This window comes from Pteropus vampyrus, unplaced genomic scaffold (genome assembly GCF_000151845.1).
Source record: "Pteropus vampyrus isolate Shadow unplaced genomic scaffold, Pvam_2.0 Scaffold322, whole genome shotgun sequence".
Taxonomy (NCBI): domain Eukaryota; kingdom Metazoa; phylum Chordata; class Mammalia; order Chiroptera; family Pteropodidae; genus Pteropus; species Pteropus vampyrus.
This window is the reverse complement of record NW_011889103.1, coordinates 1,458,901-1,470,340: the sequence shown is the minus strand read 5'-3', so window position 1 is coordinate 1,470,340 and position 11,440 is coordinate 1,458,901. Positions and strand designations below refer to the sequence as shown.

The following is an 11,440-nucleotide window of genomic DNA, read 5'->3' as shown; positions in this document are numbered from 1 at the left end:
ACCAGAAAACAGGAGAGAAGGATGGTGGAGACCCAAGCCTCTGAGATGGAGGGTGGGAGGCTGGGTCGGGAGAGCCAGGGCTGTGAGTCTTGTGTTCTCGGAGGAATCGCAAAAAGAGGGAAGCAAATAACACAGATAAGACACCTACCATGTGTTAGGCATTCATATCTCAGGAACCATGTGTAGAGCTTATGGACTGGTGCTGATGCCTCCGCAGAAGTCATATCCCCTCTTCCTTATTCACGACACCGCATTTTCTTTAGAATTTCCCACTTTAGCTCAGGAAACCACTGTGATTCCATTTCTCTTACTAGATATTGGTAGAGGAAGAGCCACGTGAACCAGTTCTGACCCGTTGAAACAAGAGGGCAAGTCTAAAGGAAGGGGAAGACTGGGAAAATAAGAGAAATATAGGAAGATACTGTCTTCTTTGTTGGGCACTGTCAGGTCTGGATGTGATGCCTGGAATGGCAGCAGCCATTTTGTGACCATGAAGGGGTTTGGTGGAACAGAAAATAAAAAGGACATGGATCCTCGACGATGCCATCGAGCAGCTGAATTAACCAACCCTACGGCCATTCTATCTTAGGGCTTCTTATGATTGTTTTAGGTCATAAATTTTATTTCTCATTTAAACCAGTGAGTCAGGGTTTCCTATAACTCTGTCCAACTCATGCAGATACAATAACAAATTTTCATGCCCACTTGAAGAAAGTGAGACCCAGTGAAGTAAACGCCCTTACCTAAGGACACACAGCCTCGATGTGGTGGAGCCAGGATTTTAACACTCTGTCTTAGAAGGAGAAACTTTCTGGAGGGTGGCAGGACTTTTTTTTTTTTTTTAACTGAGCATTTTTTGGCATTTCCAAAGCCCAACAGAAACAGGCTCTAATGGCTTCTAACAGGTGAGGACAGGAGACGTTGGGTGGAGCTGAGACTCAAATCCAGGTTCCCAGACCCCAGCTCAGAGTTTTTTCAGCACCTCATGGTGCTCAGTGACATCAGAGAGTCCCCCTTGTGCTTAGCCGTCACCATTTGGGATGCCCCCCCGCTGTAGCCCACAGATTTGTCTTTGGCCTGCTCAGGGTGGGGTTGCTGATCCTGGAGACTGGCCACCAGGGGCCACTGTAGTCACATCCAGGGGCTGCCTCAGAGGCCTGAGGGAAACTTGAATCCACGGGACCTGGTCCAGAAGAGCCTCTAGCTGAGCTCCTCTTTAGGCGTGCCCTGAGGCTGTGAGACTCAGGAAATCTCCTCGCCACCCCTTCCCAAGGAGAGGAGGCAGCCCAGATCCATCTCTGGAGAGTCTAGGACCTAGATGCTGTGTGCCCTCAACCAAGTTGCTTCCCCTCTCTGAACCTCACTTTTCTTCTCAAATGAGGGCTCCCTCTCTCTCCCTGGGGGTCTTCCCCCTCCTTTAGGCCTAGTTTGATGGCGGATGAAGACCAGTTAGGATGTGGTGACCCTAGAATTGAAGCCCAGTGATTCCAGGTCAGGGTTGGATTTCAGTCCTTTCTCTGCTACAAACTTATTATGAGTCTTCGTGTTGCAATTGGGGAAACTGAGTAAGTCTCTCTCCTCTCTGGCCCTCAGTTTCCCCATCTGAAACACAAGAAGTAGGACTCAGTATTTTCTGAAGTCTGGTTTGTCCCTTGCCATGTTAATAGAAACAAAAACTTAGATGATCAAAAATAAATTAGGGAAATGCTATGTTAAAGTTGAAAGGGTATCACGCCTGCAGAACTTTTCAGAGCCTTTAAAATGCTAAGGTGATTTGTGCCACTCCAAGAGGGAGGGGGGATCTGAGTCTGTTTCTCAAACTTGTTTGACCTGGAACCTCACTTTCCAAGGTGAAAATCAGCTGTACCAGGTGGTGACAGAAATAACACACCTGTTTTGGGGCATCTTCTCCAGAATAGGCTCTGTGCTGCCTGGAGAATCTGACCACCCTTCTCCTATGTTCAACCCCCGTGGCACGTGCTTTGTATGTTAGCCTCACTTTACAGTTCAGAAATAGGCATCTCAAGGTTGGCAGTCATTTGCCAGAGGCCACATGCTGCTGAGGGATAGCGTCAGACTAGAACTAATAGGTCCCACTGCCTTCGGAGAGACCCTCTCGCGGGGCTCATTTGCTGTCATCCTGATCACACATCACCTGGTACCATCCCAATCCTTCAGGTGCCACTACCCCGTTTGACAGCGAAGGGACCAAGGCTCAAGAGAGGCCACACGAGTCACTCAGCATCACACATAAAATCTATGGGGTACTACTGCCAGTTTTCCTTCTTCCTCCCCTCCTGACACTGTCTGGAGAGCTGGTGATGGTGGTAATTTAAACAGAGAATTTTTTGTCCACCGGGCTCACCCACTTCACCAGCCAGGTTCCACCTTCCAGCCGCCAGGGACAGCGCGGGGGCTGTTGGAGACACCTAGGGTCTTTTAAAAGAGCCAGGAGACGCAGGCGCAGGCGCAGGCGCAGCGCAGCGGAACCGAGGCGCAGGCGAAACGTACGTGCGCGCAGTGTCCTCGCTGCAGCTGGGAGCTGAGCTTGAGTCGCTTTCCAGGCAAGTCAGGAGTCAAACGTGTCTCAGCTTCCCCTTCCCAGAAATGAGTTCTCTAAAGGCTGGATATGAGTCGAGAAAACACGGAGCCACCCTCGAAAGGTCAGTGTCCCTTTAGCGGTCCTACACACAAATACTTGCGGAAGCCCACATGCCCCCCTGGGGCAGCTCCGATGTCTCTGTAAGACGTGCGACCTTCTAACAGTTGCTGTGATGGTAGTGGTAATAATAAACTAATAGCCAAGGTTATGTGCCGGCCACACGTGGCTACCATACTGGACAGCTCAGCTCTAAGGGGTGTGAGCCCAAGACAGCTACATGGAAAGGTGGGTGATAACCTAGTGTCCCAGGAGACACTTAGAGACAGAGGAAGGATTGCAGCAGGGGGTGGGGACCTGAGTGGGATGGCATTCTCCCCTCTGCTCCTTCTCCCAGCATGAAGTCCTGGCAGCCATGGATATGGGACCCAAGGCTGGACCAAGGTTCTGGAGTCAGGCCATATTTGGGGTTTGCAGGTGGTTTTATGTTCTGTGCATAGTGTGGCGGTTAAGAGCTCAAACTCTAAATCGGAAGGCCCGTGTCCTTTCTATCCCAGCTGCTTCTCTGTTCTCCGTGGCTTTGGGGAAATGATTGCTTTTCTCAGGCCCCACTAGCCTCATCTGTGACATGGGAAGGTGCAAGTGAACAGGTGCAAGAACTAAATACAGCAGGTCCTCAAATAACTTCATTTCGTTCAACGTTTCATTATAACATGGATGAGATGCCGTGGGAACTGTTTATGTTAATTAGCCTATGGCGAAATTGGTTTCCTCATACATCGTTTTGCATAAAGTTGCAGAACCTATCGATGATACTGAGGACTTGCTGTACTGTTCTGCGCCGAACCTGGTGACAATCTACCTGCAGTAACTGTGGGCTGTTGGCAATTGTAGCAGTGATAGTAACATTCTCGTCACCTGTGCTGCCCCTCCAACGTTGTAATCACAGGTGATTGTATAAAGGGCAGGGGTGCCAAGATGCTGGAGGGCCCTTTGGGATCTGCTAGCTCAGCTCCCAGGGAGAAGGAACACTGCCAGGGCACCCAGGGAGGCTGTGCCAGGACAGGGTTAGAACCCCAGACTGGCTGTGCCACATGCCCAAGCTTGTCCTGCACGCGCAGACCTGAGCAGCTGAGGAGGTTTTCAGTCTCATGTCTGTACCCCTCTGTATGCCCCAGAGTGAGCGAGCCTGGCGGTGGGCCCGGGACATGGGGACCCAGGTTACCCTGACACCATGTTGGTGGTCCCAGGGGTGGTCCCGGGGATGGAATGGCTCAGAGCCACTCACAGTAGCAATGGCAGGATTTGAACCCATGACTAGCTCACTCCAGAAGCTGGGCCTGCCGGGTTGGCCTGCCTCCAGGGGCCGCCCCGGGTGCTGTGATGCCCCCAGGTGGGCTTCAGCCACGTCTGAGGGTGGAGGCTGGGGGTGAGCATGGCGTGTCTGGAGGCAGCCTCACACCACACTGTTCAGGGAAGCTGAGGGCCGGGCTTCAGTTCCATCTCAGCTGCTCTGCGTACCTGACCAAGTGGCTGACATGTGAACAAGGCAAATAACAGTGTCCACCTCAGAAGATCTGGAAGACTAAATGGAACTCCGAATGCAAAGAGGCCCGGCACTGCAGGTGCCAGGAGGCGCCAGGGGGCACCTGGCCTGCCTCCTCGGGGCTCTAAGCCGGTCAGCAGGGGAGGAGATAGCTGGTTTTACTCCTAAGGGGAGGAAGAAAGCACAAAACGAGCCACAAAACAATCCCACAGCTGAGACACCATCTGTGTTTTCCTTTTTTTTCTTTCTCTTCCTTTTTAAAACAATATAGTGCAGACCCGCACTTCTCACAGTAGAATATAATGGTCAATTTTAGTATAAAAAAAAAACATTCTCAGAGATTTGTAAATGCACTTAGTGCTTGAACAGGCCTTGGAGAGAGATACAGTACCGCTTCCGGAATGCCAGAGGGGCTAGGGCTGGGGGAGGTTGGGCTCTGGGGACTCAATGGGGGGACCCCTGCCTGCCTTCCCCGGCTTGATGGTACGGGGCAGGCCTTGGAGGGTAGCTGGCAGGAAAGGAGTTGCATTGGCTCTCCCAATTAAAACCAGTAGGTTGCCCCCTCGCTGGTCCTAGGAGAACCCCTGAAGAGGGCAGGGTAGGGTCCCTCCGATGGGGTCTAAGATGGCAGGCCCGTTGTTAGCCCCTGTGGTACCTTTGTGCGAATAGGGAAATGGCACCCCTTCCTCGAGATTCAGAAAATTGCTGTAATAAATATACAAGTCTAGGATGCAAGTGGTGTCTCCTTGGACGAGGTGCCCTTGTGCGGTGCACAGCCTATACAGCTGTGCCCAGCAGCCCTGTAAGATTTACTGGAGAGAAAGGGGAAGCTGGGTATCCAGGGTTTGGAGAATGGGGATGGGGGTGCGATTTTTCTATGTTGGGAAGGAACGTGGGAAGGGGAAGGAGAGGAGAAAGGAGCAGCGAGACCGGTAGTCCCTGGAACCTCTATTTGAGTGAGGTTCTGGTCCTCCCTGGATCGGCCAGTGGAGGACGCTGTGAGCCCAGGGACTTCCTATAGGCTCCTTCTCTTCCTTTTCCAGGTGACTGGGGAGCTTGTGGTGGGGAGGAGCTATCGGACCCCTGAGGGCTGCTTTGATCCCACTCTGACTCCAGACCATCACAGTTCCTCCTGCATCCCAACCCAGCCTGAGCTCCTCTCCTGGGAGGGCCAGAAGGAACCACTCCTATTTTTAGTGGTTTCTCTCTCCCTGCCTCTGCCAGTGTGGATGGAGGAAGGCAAGGACATCAGCAGCTGCCCTGGAGCCCTCCCCATGTCCTGGGGCAGTTGATGGGGGAGGGGCCTTTGTGAGCACGGTCACCCTGCCAAATTCCAACAGGCATGGCAGCAGCCAGCCTGGCTTCCCTGTGGGTATCAATGGGCACAGGGTGGGGCTAGGTGCCCCTGCACGCTGCCCACTCTGCTCTGTGGCCTGCCTTCCCCCATCGGTGCCCTGTCCATCTGTCTCTGTGTCCACCAGGTGGGCCTTATCTGTAGACAGGCAGGCGGATGTGGGCGTGCTGGTGGTCAAGCAGCCGGGGCACTGCCACTGTCTCATAGCCCTTGCCCAGCATCTGCTCTTTGATGCAGGGCGGCCGGATATCATTGATGAGATACTCCAGCGACTGCAGGCTGCTGCTGAGCACAGCCGTGTTGCACACGCTCTTGCTGGGCAGGCCTGAGAGGGCCTCCGCGGGGGGCCCTGCCAGCTCCCTGGCTACCCCGGGCCCCAGCTCGGTGACTGCCACTGCTGCTGGGTTGTAGCAATCACTGGTGGGGGTCACCAACACGCTGTTCCAGGGGGCGGTGAAGTACTGACCCGCGGGAAAGCTGGTGGGCAGCCCCACGCCACAGTTGAGGGGCGACCCACTGGCCCGCTCATACGCCCGCCCCCCGCAAGCCTCGGGGGACTTGCTGGCTACTGTGCCGCCGCTGTAGGCTCTCAGTGGCTGGGGTGGTGGTGGGGGTGGCTTCTGTGGCCACAGCAGGTAATCCAGGCCGCTGTCCACATACCCTGCAGGCTTGGTGGCCCCAGACAATGTCAAGGCCGCTGTGCTTCCCTGGCCCAGCTCGGCGCCTTTTCGGCAATCGGGCAGGCCCGCAGCGGCCGAGTAGGCCATGCTGGGGAAGCTGGGCACTGGGCCATGCTTGGCCGGGCTGGGGTGGGACACAGCCACGCCTTGGCAGGCAGTAGGTGCGGCGCCTGGGGCCTGGCACTGCTGGTTGAGCTGGTAGAGGATGCTGTGGATGGAGGGCAGGTTGGAAGGCGGCAGGGCCAGGCCGCGGCCAGGCAGGGGGATGACAGAGGAGGCGGTGGCAGCGGCCGTGGGGAGGCCAGGCGGTGGGGCAGGCGCCTCAGGTGGCTTGGGGTAGGCCAAGGGCCCCAGGGTGCTGGGTGCTGGGTAGGGCGCAATGCCCACCTGCACGGCAGCTGGCGACAGCTTGGTCCGCTTGCCTTCGGCGCTCTTAAGCACGCTTTTGGCGGGCCCAGCGGGTGCGACCACACTGGAGGAGGAGACGGCGGCCTTGACGATGGCCAACAGGCCCTGGTAGCCAGCAGCATGCTGCGGGTAGGGGCTGTAGCGCTGGCCGCTGGTATCATAGCCATTGACAGTGCGGCTGAGGTGCTTGTGCTGGGGCACGCGAATGGTGGTAGGGAAGATCTTGATGGAGAGTGGGCTGTTGGCTACCTTCTCAGCATAGGCATCCAGCTCGGCTGGGCTTGGGTAGCGGGAGGAATGCATGGAGCTGGCCACCGTCTCGCCTGTGGGGACAAGTGAGGAGAGGAAAGCACAGGTGAGCACCAACCTGGTGACATGGGGAGTCCCGGAGCCACACCCTCTGCTGCTTCCCAGAAACAGTCCTGGAGCTAGCTGTGGGGCTGCCCTTCCCTTGCTCATGTCTCCATTTATTCACTTGCTCCTTCATTCACTCCTCAATTTTTAAGATTTGGATCAAAGTGTAAAGTATGTAAAGGAAACGGCACACGTATTAGCTTGCTGAACTTCCACAAACAGGACACACTCATATACCACCAGCTGGGTTATGGGATAGGACACTGCCAGTCCCCTGATGGCCACTGTGCCACCTCCCAGTCCCTAATCACACCTATGTTAGCAGCTCTCCTGACTTCTAACTGCATGAACTAGTTGCAGTGAGATGGACTTGTGCGATGCACACACATTCGCCTCTATCACTGAAGGCTGTGTTTGAGGGCCATGCAGGTGGCTGTGGTTCATTTTTCTCATTGCTGTGTGCTGTTCACGTGTGACTACATCGCAAGTTACTCATCCTTCCTCCTGTTGATGTTATGGCGTTTGGGTTGGTTCCAGTTTGGGGCTGATAAACGGTGTCCCTGCCCCCAGTGACTGCATTCAGTGGCTTGTTAGGAACATGCCCAGGAACAGAATTGCTGGGACATAAGAGGCAAATGCTCAGCTTTAGGAGAAAATGCATCAACAGTTTGCCAAAGACACTGCCAGGCTACATACCCAGAGGCAGAGCACAGGAGTACCTGGGGCTCCACACCCTGCAAGTGTCTGTCTTGCTGTCACGTGGTAGATGTTCATTCCTTCTACCCCTTCACTTTTCCTCTTGGTGCCTCGTCTGCAAAATGGGATGGTTCACAGCACATTGCTCCGTGAGCAGAGCCCAGCATGGCCGGGCATGGGGAGAGCTGGTGTGAGTGGGAGCTGCTGCTGTCAGCTTTCATCTGGTGCTCACCTTCTCTTGTTCAGAAGGAAGGGCTTTGCCTCCCCCAACCGCCTGTCCCTCCCTGAGTCTGCCTGTCATCTGCAAGGCCAGCGTGGTGGCTATTGCCTTTTTTGTGAGCTGTCAGCACGGGGCCAAAGAATGTACTTTGTGTGACAGGCTGACTGTCCCCACTGTCAGTGGGCACACCTGGCCCTTACCACAGGGGAAATAGGTCACTGGTGGGCAGACCCCTTTCTCCCATCCTAAGCTCCTCCCTGGTCCTGAGATATTCCTCAGTGCGACCCAGGACCCTCCATGGGGTGGGGTCTGCATGAGGCATCTAGAAAGACTGCCTGAGCTTTGGAGCTGTCTGACCTGGTTGTGGGGCTGCATGGCCCTGTGCAAATTGCTTGCCCGGCTACGCCTTAGTTTCCCCACCTGTGGAATGGGGATAAGGATCATGCAGGTCTGCAGAGGGGTGAGGCGCACAGTTGCTTGGTGATCGTGACCTCTCTAGGCCCTTAGGCAAGAAGGATCCTACAAGGTCTCCCAGGTACACTGCCTTCCTCCCTGCCCTGTGGGCATCCAGTGTCCTCAGGGAGACTTGGGACGGGGGCTTCACTACTCTGAGCCTGTTTCATCATCTGCAAATTAGGAGTGATGCTACTGCTAACACTACCTCCCACTGTGGCTGTGAAGGTTTAACAAGTTATGTGTGGTGGAGCACGTTAGCAGAAGTGGGTGCTCTCCAAGTGTGAGTTCCTATCCTCCCCAGCCACCTGGGACGAGGGCCTTCCTGAGAGGAAGGGGCATGGGCTTGGGCACAGATGGGCATAACAGTGGGGCTGGGGCAGAGTGCAGACACCATGTCCTATCCTTCCAGAGCCTCATCCATGACCCCTCATGGGCTCAAAGCCAATTTGATCAAAATACGTGCCATGATGGGGAGGGCAGACAGCAAAGGGACTCAGGGGAGCCACACTCAGCCAGGGAGGGCTTCAGAAATGGCTTTTTGGAAGAAAGAGCAACCCAGTTGAGGCAGCGGTGAAAGGAGTAAGGACGGAGGAGGGAAACATATTTCAGGCCGAAGACACAGCATTGGCAAAGGTCCAGAGGCAGGGAAGCACGTCCAGGTAGGAACTGTAAGTAATTCAGAGAACAGAAACCCAGAGCAGGGTGCGGAGAAGACCGAGAGAGGCAGCTCGGCAGATGTGCACGGGGCCAGAGCGGAAGGGGGTCGGGTGCCCTTCCCTGCAGGGCAGCGGTTCTCAGTGGGCCACCCCGTCCCCCAGGGCACACTGGCGATGTTTGGTTGTTGCAACTAGGGGAGGGTGTGCTACTAGTACCTAGTGGGCAGAGGCCAGGGATGCTACTAAACATCCTACGATGCATAGCACAGCCCCCGCCACCAAGAACTGTCCGGCCAGACTGTCAAGAGTGCTGTAGGCGAGAAGCCCCAAGGCATCGGCAGCGAGGGAAGGTTGTAAGCAGGGGAGCGCAGGGCAGGCATTTGTGTAAGAAGGGTCTTTCTGATCCGCCCTGCAGTGCAGGGATGTGGTCTGACCTGGGCAGGGCAGCAGGGCGGGGAGAGGTGGGCAGCACCAAGCACCCTGAGGAGGCTGGAGCAGCGCCCCTCCGGCCCTCTGGCCTAACCTGGGCCGGGCAGGTAGAGCAGCCACAGGCCCTCATCCTGACCCTGCCTGGGGCAGCCCCCATCTAAGTGGCCTAAAATAAACTTAGTGTGGAGAATGGAAATGTCACTTTGGCCATCGGGGGAAATCTTTCTCCGAGATTGGATTTAAACTACATTATACAAGCAATTTCATGGGCACTTAGCACCGCTCAGAGAGTCCCACAAAAAAGGGACCAGCTCTTCATTTACTAGCCATAAATCAGCAGCTGCTATAATGAGCACAAAAATGTCACTTTTATGCAATTTTACAGATGAACAAAACTGGTGAAATTAACTGTGGTAACCTACTATAGTCAGCAAAAGTGGCTGCCGGGGAAAAAAAATTATATCTGTATGTATTTTTGTTCCTCTTAAACTCTCTTCCCAAGCAAGTTTCTGCCATTGTGGTGTGAAAACTCATTTGTCCTCACCATTATACTTTCATTTGGAGTTTATCTTGAGTATCCAATGAGCCACCAACTGTGAAAATGATTAAATCTACAAAATCTATCTAATGGATGGAATAAATTAGGTGTTTAAAACCTTAAGAAGGAAAAAAAAAAAAAAAAAGCAATGCCTGTTACTAGTTCCCATTCATGGAAAGAAGGCACCTCTCTGGCCCCTGCCTGGTCAACAGGGCTCAGCAAGAGTGGGTTGGTCCCTCTGGCTTTTGTGGGAGCTGATAGTGGTGCCACTGTAACACAGAGGCTGTCCTTGGGTGAGCACTTAGTATGTCCTACGCTCCGTGCCTATAGCTTTTCTTGGCCCCTCTTGTTTGGAGCACCTGAGAGGTGGGAGGTGGTTCCCATTTCACAGACGAGGAAGCAGACAAGTTGTGGCATTTGGCAAGCAGCCTCCAAGATCTGCCACGCCCCACTCCCAATAATTCTCACATCCAGGTATTCACGTTCTTGTGTAGTCTCCTCCCACTCCAAATGGGGCTGACCTGTACGACCTGTGACATGCTATGGAAGTGAAGGAGTGTGACTTCCAGGGCTAGGTCATGAAAGGCACTTCGGCGTTCTCCTCGCTCATTCTCTCTTGGCTGGCTTGCTCTGGGGGAAGCAGCTGTCATGTGAAGACATTGGAACAGCCCGGGGGAAGGTCCCCATGGGGACAAACAGGCCTCCTGCCAGTAGCCACGTGAGCCTTCTTGGAAGTGGGTCCTCCAGCCCCAGTTAAACCTTCAGGTGACTGCAGCCCCAACTAACATCTGACTGCAGCTCCATGAGAGACTGGGTAGAACTGTCCATATGAGCCAGTCCTGATTTCCTGATCCACAGAAACCATGACAGGTACTATGTCATTATCGATGTTTTGAGTCACTAAGTTTTGGAGCAACTTGTTATTCAGCAATATAACTACTACAGGCCCCCATTTTACAGATGAGGAAATGGAAGCTCAGAGCTTCCTGAGGCCACACAAACAGTAAGGGGCAGAGGTGAGAACAGGACCTAGTCTGCTTTCCCAGTCATCTTCACCCCTCCCTCTGCACCTCAAGGCAGGCCCCAGTGGAAGCTAAGAGACTCATGAGGCATCCCCTCTTCCATAGAATGAGGAAGAGGGGGGACATAAAGTCAGCATGGAGGCTCAGAGAGGCAGGGAGTGTCCCATCAGAGGCCATGTGGCAGGCAGCTCTTACTCCTGCCCTAGGCTTCTGCCTTGCTTCTAGAGACTGCCAGCTGGTAGCCCTGAGCCGGTCTCACCGGGATGTGTGCTTGCTTGGGCCTCCTCAGTGCTCTTTGGTGTTTTGGATGTAAGAGCCTTTGGGTGGACTTTCAGGTCACCAGAGTCCCCGTCTCAAACCTGGCCTGGCTGTGGTGCTGCTGTGGCCCCTGCTTTATGCCTTGTTCCTAAAGAGTTTTCTCTGGAGCCACCCTGGATGCCTCAAACGCAGCCTTTTCCACCAGAATACCATGGCCATGGCTT

General features: G+C 54.4%; 1 protein-coding gene across 1 annotated transcript in view; it reads right to left on the bottom strand.

Annotated features, from left to right (window-relative positions):
- Positions 1-4,370: 4,370 nt before the first annotated feature.
- The window catches only part of FAM222A (family with sequence similarity 222 member A), a 55,249-nt gene continuing 48,179 nt past the window's right edge, over positions 4,371-11,440 (bottom strand). The window contains exon 3 of the mRNA XM_011377817.2: positions 4,371-6,910. Coding sequence (XP_011376119.1) covers positions 5,634-6,910 — 1,277 coding nt within the window. The 3' untranslated portion in view covers positions 4,371-5,633. The remainder of the gene's footprint in view (positions 6,911-11,440) is intronic.